The 14,719-nt window shown below is 37.2% G+C and overlaps 2 protein-coding genes across 2 annotated transcripts in view; one reads left to right on the top strand and one right to left on the bottom strand.

The window, feature by feature from the left end:
• Positions 1 to 8,051, bottom strand: part of LOC124788480 (exosome complex component CSL4) — a 75,345-nt gene extending 67,294 nt beyond the window's left edge. The window contains exon 1 of the mRNA XM_047255751.1: positions 7,876 to 8,051. Within this exon, the coding sequence (XP_047111707.1) occupies positions 7,876 to 7,912 (37 nt within the window). The 5' untranslated portion in view covers positions 7,913 to 8,051. The remainder of the gene's footprint in view (positions 1 to 7,875) is intronic.
• A 79-nt stretch (positions 8,052 to 8,130) lies between these two features.
• On the top strand, positions 8,131 to 13,563 carry LOC124788022 (UDP-galactose translocator). Its single transcript, XM_047255083.1, has one exon. It carries the CDS (start codon positions 8,452 to 8,454, stop codon positions 9,481 to 9,483), a length of 1,032 nt encoding a protein of 343 aa, XP_047111039.1. The 5' UTR covers positions 8,131 to 8,451; the 3' UTR covers positions 9,484 to 13,563.
• The last annotated feature ends 1,156 nt before the right edge of the window (positions 13,564 to 14,719 follow it).

The following is a 14,719-nucleotide window of genomic DNA, read 5'->3' as shown; positions in this document are numbered from 1 at the left end:
CAATTGTAATAGCGAATATAAATTATATAGCCACAAAAATAACACAACTTTGTTCTGAACTTGTAGCCATAGCTGAAATTACACCTGCACAAGAATCTTGGCTTTTCACATCCATGTTGCACAGTATTCATACAGAGCCTTTTGCTGTCCAAATAAGAGATACACACAATTTTTTCGGGTCAAAAGCTTGCTCACACTTAGTGACATCAATGCACGGTTGACTCCGTGACACGCAGACATAACAGACAACAGTGAACAAATCATAGTTCGACACAATAAATAAAAACAGCCTCTTTGTTCTAAACAAAACTGGACAAACGCCTACATACTGCAACAATGCAGAAGGATCCGGCAATATTGTGATCTCAACAGCAAATGCAATGTCTATAATATATGTTAACAAGTGAGAAGTACTAGAAAATACCACACACAAGTGACCACAATGCCGTACTCATCCACAACACAAACACATATACAAACATGAACACACAAACTCCACATCAACAAAAATGACTTCTTCTAAACAAAACTGACTAGCAAAAATTAAGGGACATGGTTAAAGAATTTTCCCTCCATACATTCAATGGTAGCATGGACTATAAAGCTCACATTCTGACGGACTTGCTTTCGAAAAGCACAACTATCAGCAATCCCAAATACTGGCTGTACACTGAAACAGAAATTCCCCTGGTCCACTGAGTAAACAAAACTAAGGAAAGAGGCCAGAGACAAAAGGAAACATTATCAGAAAGCAAAAACAGCTCAACAGTGGGTGGTAAGATTCTAACTATACCATGATGCAAAGAAAAATACAAAAACATATTATACAAGACCAGACAGGACCAGTGGAACAATTTTGTCAAAATTCAGCTACAAACAATACATGGTGGAAACCATTCACACTACTAATAGATAAGGCAAAGACACCGACAGTACTGTCAACTTCTGGCGCACAGATGACACTACTAGAAGGGGCCAGAGATGTTCAGCATGGTACCTGCTGAACAAGCTTCTCCCTGATGACGAAAAGGCAAATGACCAGCAACATCACACAGACTTACAAAGACAAATGGAAGACACCTATACAAATCACCCCGTTACTGTCCCATTTGACCAAGAAGAGGTAGCGTTAGCAACAAAACAATTAAACAATAAGAACCAGTCCAGATGGAATACACTCAGAAACACTAAAAATACTGTTGCACAGGTCACCCCAAATCTTTACACAGTTACTGAATGAAGCATTGCTGCAAGGTAGTGTTCCTGGTATGTGGAAAACAGTGAACATAGTAATCTTCAAAAACTGAGAGGATCAGTACCCATCGGACCCAAAAACTTACACCAATTAAATCTTTGGAAGGTTAGGACATAGCAAAAAGAATGGGAAACAACTGACAAAGGCTGTCAGGTTTTCCCCTTCTTCCTGAACGTCTGGGAACAGTTGAGGCTCAGACATGTTGACCCAAGTCGTGGTGTGGTACACTTCCTGACAGCCCATGGCCCTTACCCTACACATTGTATAACACTACAATGTGGGACACAAACGCATAAATGTAAGTCTGATGTCAGAAGTCAAAGACATAGGGCAAGCTTTAAAAGACCCAGATAAGTGGAGAACTCTTAAACACTTCACTGATGAAATATCAAGAGCGCTACACAAGACTTATAAGCAGCAACAACCATATACAATATCATAACCTGAAACACACCCTACACCACACCATGATGCATGGGACAAAAGAGATAAAAACACTGATATCGAAACAGATGAACATATAGACACGGACGATGACATGAATACTCCAATATCACCAGATACATACACACCATAGTAGCAGATCACATGACTGTAACAAAGTAATACAAAAATGGAATTTAGAAATAAGTTAGCAGTAGATATAAAACATCAAATTTTCCTGTCTGTACAAGTAAAACAAGTATTTCTTTAGATCATTACTCTCAAACATGTAAATGCGTAACTTATGAAAAGTATAAAATGCAAACTGTAAAACATAAAAAATTGTGCATAAACTTACATATGCAGTATAATAAGACATAAATACACGAAAACAGGCGCACAGCATCGATAAAAAGTGCCCTTCAGGGAGACGAGGCTCAAGGTCACCTCCTGAGGCTCCTCTCCCACTTACGGCATGGTTAAGTGGCGGAAGGAATTGTAGTGACAGATAGTACTGCCATACCTTATAAATAAATCATGTAGAGTTAATATCACAACATAAGTACATAGAGTATTTGCTATGGTAGAACAGAATATGCTAATCCACGTGAGACAGGCTCAAATTGTTTACTGAACCCCACCCCCACTCCCCATTTGAAATAGCTAAGTAAATAGACCTCTCTTGATACCTAAATCTTTCCTTTCATGTATTATTTTCTTCTTAAGAATATAGTAATTTTTTCACAATTGTACTTTTCATATCTTGTACTTTTTTCTTTCATTTTTTCTTCTTTAATGATATAAAAACAAGGAAAGTATTAAAATTCTGAAAATTGTTTAGTTTATGGTAGCAAATAACTCACTATAATTACCATGGTGGTGGATGACTCTGTAATGTTAATAAATAAATAATTTGTGGAAATTTTGGTGAAGTTCATGCCAGCCCTCCTGACATTTTTTTAATAATTTCATGATATAGAGGATAATTAGTATGCAAAATTGTATAAATGTGTTGATATGGTTCGAGGTGGCTTAGCCACTGCTGGTTCCTTCTACAGGAAGAAAAATAGCATTGCCATTGGCATAGGGGCCATGCTCAATAGCTGGGCAATAGCAGCCGTGGGTGGGTTTCTTTACCACATGTTCCAAGCCTGATAAGGGTTTCTCTACACAGGATCCCAGTCCAGATAATATTTTTCTACAAGTGTCAGAGGCCAAGGCTAGACGTCTCTTTTAGGATACTAAGCCTGTGTTTGCTTCAAGCTATTTGAATTTTTTACAAGTTTCATTCATTTTCTGTGGAATGTCATGAGGAAAACCACTCTGCTTGCCAAATGATTTCACTGAGGGGATTGTTTAGGAAGAAATTTTGGTGAGACACAACTCAAAAAAATGACGCTTTTCATATGTGATTACCTCAGGTCATTAGAGCCACAAAGAAGAAGAAGAAGAAGAAGAAAGTACTCTCCTTTTTCGGAGAGGGGTGGGGCTGGGGGTGGGGGGAGGTTTGCACATTCGATTCCATTTTTAAAAAATGAATTTTGTACAGTTCAACACTGCAGAGATGCCTAAAAAACAAAAAGGACTGCTTATTTGCAGTTTTTTCTGACTCAAGCTCATTTCCTAGTCATCTGGACTTTTGGTACCTTCCACAGAGAGAACTAACCCAATTGTAAAACGTAATAAATGATGTCAGATTTGAGTATCAGTGGAATATGGAACTATTTTCAATGCAGCTCCAGCTTGTCATTATTTTTCAGAGCTTTATATGCTCGCCTTGCAAAACCACATCTAGTTTTTTAGGTGGTTTAGAACACCGTCTTTTTAATGAAAAGTGTTTTAGAGGATTTCCAGAAGGATTTTTTTTTTTTTTGCAATATTGTGAATGAAGTTTTACATTTAAGACATTGTGTTGCTTAGTATATACATGTAAAGTTTCGGGTTTATCTCACAGTTACTTTCAGAGATATACAAAGCTAAACTTAAACATTCTTTCAAGTGTCTATTTTTTTCGGCCAATTTTGCCTCACCTTGTCATTTTTTAGGATGATATATGCTTGCACAGCTAAACCAAATTTAGTTTTTTTAAGTAGTTTAGATCATTATTCTTTCTAATGAAAATGGTTTAAGAGAGTTTGCAGAACATTCTTTTTGTGAAAGTACTATTTTTGGCGTTTTTAGAAAAATCATCATCTCTGCCCTCAATCTGTAAGCTATCGGAAGGTAGGACAAGAATGAAATTTTATATTCTATGACCTTGTATTGGTAGGTTATTACATGCATAGTTTCAGGTTTATCAGTATTGCCAGAAATATAAACAGTCCCCCCCCCCCCCCCAGTGTGAGTTTTTTCAGTTGACTTTGCTTCACATTATCCATACAAAAATTTCTCAGGAAATCTTTTAATTATATCACTTAAGATAGAGCAAAAAGTTGTACAGACATTCAAGTTTTATTTATTTCAAGAAAATATTGCCTGAGATATCAAGTCTTAAAGTTGCTGAAAACTGAAGGGTGCAGCGTTGATAGCTGCGCTATGAGGTCAAACAAATGATTATATCTCTGGAAGTATTGAACTGATCGTGATATTTTACTAATGTTTGTTGGGAAAATATGCAAATATTCATATGAAATTTCAGCAAAATCTGTGATGACCATGTGGAAACTTTTTCCAAAATTAGACAACTTGGCATGGAATAGCCCCTTTGCATGTCTTGATCTGAGAATCATTTTTCCAGTTTGTTACTCAGAAGGTGCTAGGAATAGTTTCTTTTGGTTACTTCTAGCCCCTTATAGCTTATAGAATAGTGTTTTGTGGTAAAACCACCAGTCGATCAAAAGAAAATTTTACATTACAGAAGAGGGTTATTCAAATCTTGTTACATGGCTCTGCTACACTTCACTGCAAGCCCTAACTTAAAAAGTTGTGTGCACTTTCTGTAAACTCCCCCCCCCCCCCCACACACACACACACACACATAACACACACACAAATATTTGTTGATGACAAGAGCTAAACTTGGTCACTGGCAAACCAACAGCTATTATCACAGTTGTAACACACAATTGTGGGTCCCTCTACGTAAAACAAGTAAGAACAACTTGTACTCAAATACAAGTGAGCCACTTTGGTGTCATTCTTTATAATGCACTGCCAACATAGAGAAAGATGTTGGAAAAGGAAATACGCTTTAGAGCTAAGTTAAAAATCATTTATTGTTGAGAAGTGTTTCTACAATGTGTTAGCTTGCAGAAATAGTAGATCTCCACTTATTGTTGAGTACTTTGTAATCTGTATTTGTTGTACAACCTAAGCTGTCTTTGTCTTTGCAAAAGAATGTTTCTACCATTGGTTTTCTGTTTTCTCTGTTCCGCATGAAGTGTAATACAACTCCTTAGAGGAGGGATCTGGTGCAAGAGTAGTTGTGACAGATGTATTGTCGCCAGGTGTTCGTGTAATCTGCTTGTAGGCCTAGACCAGGTGTAAGTAGTTCTCCTTCCACATTGTGTACCAAATGAGCTGCCTAAGCCAGTGAATGCTCTGAGCTTGCATTTGGGAGCAGAGGGGTTTGAGACCTGTCCAGGCATCATGACTTGGGTTTTCCACAGTTTCTCCCAAGTTACTAAGGGGAATGCTGAGAATGTTCCACTGATTAGACCATTGCCACCTTCCTGCTCCATCCTTGCCTAATCCTTTCCTATTTGGTTGTTTTATGTATGTCTTTATTATTTCTGTATTGTATGTGGCACATCCAATGTCGTCGTGCTGAATGATCCAAGGATGAATACATAAATACCCCTCTCACCACTGCAAGGTAAGTTATTTTGATATCAGTGTCAGTGAGGCTGAGAAACAGTGGATTCTTGTCACGTTCTCTATTTAACTTGCAATTGACTTAGCCCCCATTTTACCCATAAAGCAGTGATTGGACACTTTAAGTAGAGGCCACACCCTTCTACGAGAAGATTAGGTGTGAGGCACAAATTACTGTCCTCTCTCACTAACAACCATCTTTTGTAGAATCCTAGAATATACTCTGAGTTTTAATAGAATAGAATGATCTCCTACTTGCCAACCAGTACAGATTTCGAAACACACCTTGTGCTTTTTTCATATGACATTCTGAAACCCATTATCGAAGGAATCAGGTCGATACAATATTTCTCAACTTCCAAAAAGCACCTGACTCAGTACTATGCTCTTATTAACATTACTATGATTATATATGGTACTAATCAAAATTTGTGATGGGATTAAGGATTTCTTGTTAGGAAGGACAGAGCCTCTTATCTTGGATGGAAAGCCTTCACAACAGAAGCAGGGGTACCTTCAGAAGTACCCCAGGGAAATATGTGGAACCTTCGTTGTTCATACTGTATATTAATAATATTATTAGCAGCCTCAGACTTTTTGCATATGGTGCATTTATCTATGATGAATTACTATCTGGGAAAAGCTGCAAAAATATTCAGTCAGCTCTGGGGCAAGATTGTAAAGTGGAGCAAAGACCAGAAACTTGCTTTACATAAATGATAATGGTTCAAATAAAGGTTCTTAGGTTGGATGGTTGGTTGATTTTGGGGAAGGAGACCAGACAACGAGGTCATCAGTCTCATCGGATTAGGGAAGGACGGGGAAGGAAGTCGGCCATGCCCTTTGAAAGGAACCATCTCGGCATTTGCCTGGAGCGATTTAGGGAAATCACGGAAAACCTAAATCAGGATGGCCGGACGTGGGATTGAACCGTCGTCCTCCCGAATGCGAGTCCAGTGTCTAACCACTGCGCCACCTAAAGGTTCTTAGTTGAATACAATATGAAACTACTATTATTGGAGCAATTGTACAGAAATGTAAAATTACGTGCCTCAGAAAACAAAAAATCATATCATCTTATGACTGCAATATCAAAGAGTCACAATTGGAATGAGTCAACTCATACAAATAACTGGGTTTAAGAATTTTGTAGGGATAGTAAATGGATAAAACAGAGGCCCAGATGTCGGTAAGGCAGGTGACAGACTTCAGCTCAGAAGCAGGATACTGAGGAAAGGCAGTCAGACTACAAAGGAAACTGCTTGCAAATGATTGGTGTGTCCAATCTTAGAATGTTGCTCAAGTAGCCTATACGGAGAACCCACATCAAATTGCAGTGATTTTGTGTCAAGTGGTCTTGTGGTTCACACTCGACCATCTCCAATTTCGTTCAAATTTGGCGCGCAGGTTTAATAAAGGAGCAAAGGAAGATTTATAAATCTCTAGTTCTCAAAACTTGGGAGTAGGAGCCTCTTTAGTGAAGAACGCACAAGTGTCACTGCAACATTTCAAAAATTTTAGCCATATTTGAAGTGATGTAGTTCTGTGGTAATTACAGTAAAGCTGCAAAACTTGGCAAGCTAATTCAACAGTTTGAATTGTGCACATTCGGTAAGTTTTATGTCTATCATCTGTCGGTGCTACACTGCCAGATGCATATGGTGCTTTTTAATTGTAAGTTTTTTATTTCTGAAAAATCTTTATATAATATGATACATTCTATCAACCAATAATGACAACATGGCATGAGATTCTTACTCAGAATGAACATGTTCTGTTACAAAAATTATTGAGGACCAGCAGATGACAAGTTGGGCATCTGTCGAAACCACAAACTGTCAAAAATAAAGAATAACATATACGATCTTGGCTACAGAAAGCTTTTTATCAACAGATACAACTTGTCATTGTATATTGGCTGAATGGATATGTCTTTGTTGAAGACAACATGGGTAGATCTCATGGCTAATGAAGAGTTGCTGAATTGACTCGGGGAAAGTTCTTTGTGGCGGAATTTGTCTAGAGAAGGGGCTCACTGATAGGATACATCCTGAAGCATCAAGGAATATCTGGTTTAGTAACGGAGGGTGGGGTGGGGGGGGGGAGTGGTTGTAACATTTTTGGAGAGAGACAAAAGCCAGATTATAATAATCATGTTCAAATGGATGAAGGATGCAGTAGTTACCCAGAGATGAGACTTACAGTGGGTAGACTGGCGTGGGACTCTGCATCAAACCGGACTAACGGCAGTAACACAACATTGTAATTAATTCATACCATTTCCACGCGTGGTGACAAAAATGTAATATCAATAATGGTACACAATTGTTTCACATTCATGTGACGTATATTTTCCATTCTGTTATCAATGCCGATGAGCTTACCTGGCACACATATCAGATCACTCTCACGCGTATCCATTTCTTCACATAATTTCACTGCACAAATGTCGCAATCCTGTACTTCCTCTAATGTTGTTGATCTTCTACCAAGCCGTTTCCATTACCACGAGCAACTTCACCAACAACAGAAGTCAGGACTAACCAAGGAAGTTACGTAGTGACTAGCGACAGCACTTACTTTGGCTGGACAAGCGAAGGAATAACTCTACAGCCAACTCTTTGGAGCAATGTGTTTGTGTGTCAACCGCGTGTCAAAGCGTAGCCGTAGTCGGATTTTGGAAGTGCGGCGGTGTGCTTGAAGTGCAGCGTGTGTAGGACATAAATCAAAACGGATTGAAAATATGATCGTAATCACGAGTTTAACGTGTGTAGGGGAAGGTCTGATTGAAGGAAATGGCGTTAATGCGTTTGAAAAGAGCGAATAGATTGTTGATGTGGCAACATTACTCTTTCTATCCAGTGCCGGACATACTTGGACGTGGCTTGTAACTTGTGTGGGGTGTGGACATGTACTACTTGAAATTATGTTATAATTTCTAAGCGCAGTTCCCGTTCAAGATGTCGAGTGTGTCGAATCTCAAAGTCGCATCCAATATTCAGCAGAGACGAGTGTTGATATTGAAACATTTAAGTCTTATTACGCTCACATTACAGAATGCAATTCTCGGTCTCAGTATGCGGTATGCAAGGACTAGAGTGGGTGACATGTTTTTTTCGTCAACTGCAGTATTTATGTCTGAAGTTGTGAAGCTATTTACATGTATTTTGTTGGTATGGCAAGAAGAAGGTTCCTTGCAGAGATGTGTAACAGCTTTACACAACACTATTATCAAGCAGCCCATGGACACTTTGAAAGTATGTGTACCGTCATTGGTATACATCATTCAGAACAATATGCTTTATGTATCTGCGTCTCATCTCGATGCAGCAACTTATCAAGTAACATATCAGTTGAAGATTCTCACAACTGCCATGTTCACTGTTTTGATTTTACGAAGAAGCCTCCGACCTTTACAATGGGTGGCTCTTGTAGTATTGTTGATAGGAGTGGTTTTGGTGCAATTAGCACACACTGATCCTCCAACTCCTCCACCTGCAGGTGCTCCAAAACAGAATCGTTTTATTGGTTTTTCTGCCGCTTTGTTTGCATGTGTTCTTTCTGGCTTTGCAGGAATATATTTTGAAAAAATTCTCAAGGGATCAGACATTTCTGTATGGATGCGTAATGTGCAGCTTAGTTTTTTGTCTCTGCCATTTGGTCTCTTAACATGCCTCTTCAATGATTGGACGAAAATCAAACATGTTGGTTTCTTTTTTGGGTATGATTTCTTTGTTTGGTACTTAGTTGTTCTCCAGGCTGGGGGTGGTCTCTTGGTTGCAATGGTGGTTAAATATGCTGACAACATTCTTAAGGGTTTTGCTACGTCATTGGCCATTGTTATATCATGTATCGCATCCATTTATCTCTTCAATTTCCAACTTGAGCTTCAATTTGTAGTAGGGGCACTACTTGTTATGTGTTCAATATTTATGTACAGTTATCAGCCTAAAGCTCCCCAACCACAGAGTGGCATTACTATAAAGGTATAAAAGACACTGCAAATGGATGTGTATTTTAGTGGTGTTTTTATGCCAGTGTCGTAGATAATGTATGTTTGTTTTGCTATACCTTTGAAGAAAAAGTAGTTTCATGCTATGGAAGACTAGAGGAAGGGAAATCATTTGCTTAACAAGCAAAATGATAAATCAAAAGCATGCTATTCTGAGAGAATAACATACATAATACACATGCAAATATGGATTTGCAGACAGAGATAGACAAGGAAAGAACTAGTAACTGAAGCCAGAAGCATAGTTGCCACTCAGAATGAATCAGTCTAGGTAACTGCTATTTCACTTCTTGAATGACTGATGTATCATTCCCTCAAATTAAACTGTTTCATGAAAACTTTTGTTTAAGAGGGCAATCCCATAATTAAAACTGCTCAGTTAATTAGCCTTTGAATTTATTCCTAACTGTGTATCCTACTTGGCACAAAACTAAATTAAGATTTTTAGCAGTATTACTGGTTTGTCCAGATCTTTTATTCTCTATTTTCTACTTTTATTGCCTGTTATTTACTACTGAATTTGCAATATTATCATTATATGTTGTATTATGATTATTTCACAAAACTTAAATCCATGTAAGATGTTAGATTCTTTGTGGTTGTCTCAGATATACTTTTTTTAATGTGACATAAGTCTGATGACATGTATATCTTATTCCAAATAGTTAAAAGTATAACTTAATGTTAATAGATCATTGTCAGTGACTGGAGGCACATGTTGTGTTTATGGTTGTTGCTTAAAACATATTCCAAATTAACTAAATTGCTTAGGGGATTATCATTTGTGACACAATATTTTAAATGGAAACATTTTTAATAACTAAGATTTTTGGAGAATTGGAATGTCAGTATCAGAAGTGTGATACATGAGGTTATTTTTATGCCTAGAGAGGTATGTGCTGTGTCAGCAACATGCTCAAGTTGTTTCTTCCATAATATTTTCATTTGACAGAAAGAGATTGTATTTACATGTAAATATCATAAGACTATTTTCATCCAGAGATGTTTCTATTACTGACTGAAAGATTTTGTACAAATTGCCAGTATTGCTCATTCGTCTGATAAAATTTTATAATTACATGCACACACATTATTTTTTGGATCGATAAAACATGCAACAATGTTTTTCAGATAGGTTAATACATTAGGTAGTACAGTAAAAAATAAATGTTGGAGAACTCTGTAGAAACATTCATGATCGTATAATGTGGTACGGTGCTGAGTGGTGTTACTTTGAAACATGAAGTGCTGCACAGATATCATCATTGGAATTGTGTAAATTGGGTTAAGATGCAGAAAGTGTTAAGAATCAGTTCCACTGACAGTAGTTAGAAAATTATGGTGGTGTTTCCTGGAATCGGTTGTTATATAGTTTTATCATTGGCAGTGAACCACAGAAATTCTGTTGCTCAATAGCACGTCTCTAACATACAGAAAATGACTGTCTGACAGGAGCATCTTAAGCCTCTACCTTGTTGCTTGGTTAACTACATAAGATTTAGTTTGCTTATAATTCTGGCATTGTACAAATGTATGTATGTATGTATCAGCTTGTTACAGCAAGTGTATTAAGTGAGGCCTCAAAGGCTAGCTTACAGTTAAGAGTAGAAAATATGTGGAGAATTGGAGTCAGTCACAGTATAAAACTGCATATTGCATTGGAAATTATTCTTCGTAACACAGGTACACTGCTGGAGTAGTGCACAAAGATTTTGTGTTTACTGCAGCCAAATTTGCTAATGGTCTTACATTTGTAGGATGTGTTATTACTTTTCTCACAGTCATCGGATCCTGGAGTAATCAGGTTCAATGATGGGTCACTTTGTGATCATCTCTAACTTTGAGTCTTTGATCATCTAACATTCCATTCAAAGCAACAGGTACAATTGTTACAGATAGTTAATCAGTGTTTAAATTCCATTTTCTTCTCTAGAACTTGTGTAGGCATTATGCAGGATAATGCATATAGTCTCCCACCTTGCCCATTTTGTACACTGTGATCTAAAGATGTTATGCTTAAGCAGAAATGGGGAGTTAAAAGGATATGTTTCAGAAAGAAATTGTTTATGTGCGAATAATCTGTCACTTGGTACAGAGACTACCAAGATCATTCACAGAAGATGTATCAGCTTGTTACAGCAAGTATATTAAGTGAGGCCTCAAAGGCTAGCTTACAGTTAAGAGTAGAAAATATGTGGAGAATTGGAGTCAGTCACAGTATAAAACTGCATATTGCATTAAATCACCCTCTGCCTTTATTGAAGAGTGTTTTATATTGTAGGTGTACACTCTGGCTGTACAGCACCAGAGTTCAGTGTCACGAGCATGATAAATGATACTTAAATTTACTGATTTAAAACCCAAGAGACTACATTCCTGAAACAAAACTGAAGTTTGTAGCATTTCATGAAGGCTTGGTTGTTGAAGTGGGTCTTAATCCATTGTATAGTCATCATGGCTTTTCAGTGGAACACTTAAGCATCATTGCCTAATCACTATTTTTGGGCTAAACAGCTACAGTCTGTTATGGAGGACTTCACGTTATGTGTAGCCATTGTTATTTTGGCTTTTGTTTTCATTGGTCCCTTTATTATGAAAACTGAAAATCAGTAAGAAACATTATAGAGCTGTTAATTGCAAACACATGGGAGAACTGTACTACACCAAGATAGATGGATGTCCTAAACAAAGATGTATTAACTAGAATTCTTGGAGGACAGTGTTGAACTTGATGGAGACACCCAAGCATTGTCATGAAAATGAAAGTGTACTGAAACACTTCGTAAAGAACCCTTCTTGCCAATGCACATCACTACCAGGATGTGTAATTCATTTTGTGTTAATGTGGTATTGTGGAGTGTATAAGCACCATTATGTGAAATTTGAGTAAACTGTTCATTTACAATTTGGAGTTTTTATTAAGAAAATAACAAATAAGCGAAAAAATTAGAGGAAAAGGAAGATGGGGAGAACAATAGAAAGAAAAAGTGGAATTAAAAAATGGACATCTTTTCATTTAAGTATATACTACCTTTTTTTGAACGTTACAAAGGAACCAGGCAACACAGGTAAGGGAAATGGACTTATTTGCACTCGGAAGCTCAGTAATTAATAGGGACAACAGTCTTCACAGCTGCCTCAGAAAAAAAATGGGCCCCACATAAAATTGTAAATTTGCGTACACCTAAGTGCAAAACAAGAAAATTCCCATTTGAAAATGTTTTATTAACATTAAATGGGGGAAGGAGCACTTATCAACAGCTGCAAAAAAAAGAGAGAGAGATATTGACTGACTAGAATGCTAAAAGGTATTTCTTTTCTTTGACATAATTAGCAGATAGTTTGCTAACTCTTATAAAACTGTCACAATACACTATAGCATTGTCTGCTATTCTGTTTTAGATTCTTTTCTGCCTTCCATTTACTATTTTGTTGTAGTGTCCCATGCTTTGGAATCAGTGTGTGATTTCACATTTATTATAAACTGCTAGTGTCTCCCTTCCACTATTCAGAAACATCAGTGTGTTTTCATGACATGAAAAATAATATTTGTGTATTTGACATGAATGGAGACTGTGCATCATTTGTCACCATATGGTAACTACTATGTAGTAGCTCTTATTTTAAATTTTGTTCATGTCAAGCATTCAAGATTTCATGAATGTTTACTGAAATTGTAATAACTGTTAGTATTTAACCAGGCAGACTTTCTCATACCGATTAGGTACATCAAACAATAGTCTAATTACTGTAGTCTTGGACAAAGGTTGTTTGAAATTACAACCTTTTTTATGGTGTTTTCTGTGGCTCTTTGTACTTAGTTTAAATCAAAATACCACATTTTGTAATAGCCTTTAAAGCTTTGATTTGTACTGTGTAAAATATTTTGACATAGTTGCTCTTTATCCGAGTACTAAGTCATGTAATTGGTGCGGTTTGGCTGACATCAATGGATGTTGCTTATTTATTTATATGTTTAATTAGCTCTTTGTTGCACAGAGCTCTCTCTCTCTCTCTCTCTCTCTCTCTCTCTCTCTCTCTCTCTCTCTCTCTCTCTCTTTAGCTCTTTGTTGCACAGAGCTTTCTCTCTCTCTCTCTCTCTCTCTCTCTCTCTCTCTCTCTCTCTCTCTCTCTCTCTCTCCCCCTCTCCCCCCCCCCCCCACAGTTTCTCAAAAAAATTATGTGGTGTATCTGTTTATGTTGTCTCATTCTCTGCAAACAAGTTACTTTAGTGGATTATATTATTTTTTGTGTATTAATTTACTCTTATTCTAGAGGAAAAATTGCTATGAAGCAATTGTCCAATTAAAGCAGTGTGCATATTTTCTGGTAGCCTAAACTTAATACTGCCTGTAAACTAAAGATAACCAACATTTACTGAATCAAGTAACTGATGCCAGTATGTTGTGGAGAGAGATGTATTAAAGATTTTTTTTTTATGGAAATGTGACTGGTAAATAATAAACTGAACTTATTTTTTCCAAGCATGTATTGAAATTAATTTGTTGTTTTTACATATATATATGTATATACACACACACACACACACACACACACACACACACACACACATCTGTATTCTGCCAACCACTATGAGGTACATGGCAGAGAGTACGTTACACTGTACCAGTTCTTTAGGGTTTGTTCCTGTTCCATTCATGTATGGAGCATGGGAAAAATGATTGATTGAATGCCCCTGTGTTTGCAGTAATTTTTCTAATCTTATCCTCATGATCCCTATGTGAGCAATATGTTGGGGGTTGCAGTATATCCCTAGAGTAACCATTTAAAGCTGGTTCTTAAAACTTTAGACTTTCAGACAGTTTGTCTATCTTCAAGCCTTTCAGTGCAGTTCCTTCAATATCTCTGTGACCCTCTCCCACAGATTAAAGAAACCTGTGTCCATTCATGCTGCCCTTCTCTGTATTCGTTCAGTATCTCCTGTTAGTCCTATCTGGTATAGGTCCCACACACTTAAGCAATATTCTAGCATGGGTCACATGAGTGATTTGTAAGCAATCTCTTTTGTAGACTGATTGCACTTCCCAGTATTCTACCAATAAATCAAAGTCTACCACCTGCTTCACACATGATTGAAGCTATGTGATCAATCCATTTCATATCCCTACAAAGTGCTACACCCAGGTATTTGTATGAGTTGGCCACTACCAACAGTGACTCATTGATATTGTAGTCAGAGGATACTGTGTTTTTTT

The sequence above is a fragment of the Schistocerca piceifrons genome, chromosome 3 (assembly GCF_021461385.2).
Source record: "Schistocerca piceifrons isolate TAMUIC-IGC-003096 chromosome 3, iqSchPice1.1, whole genome shotgun sequence".
NCBI classification, from domain to species: domain Eukaryota; kingdom Metazoa; phylum Arthropoda; class Insecta; order Orthoptera; family Acrididae; genus Schistocerca; species Schistocerca piceifrons.
This window is presented reverse-complemented; position numbering and strand designations above follow the sequence as displayed.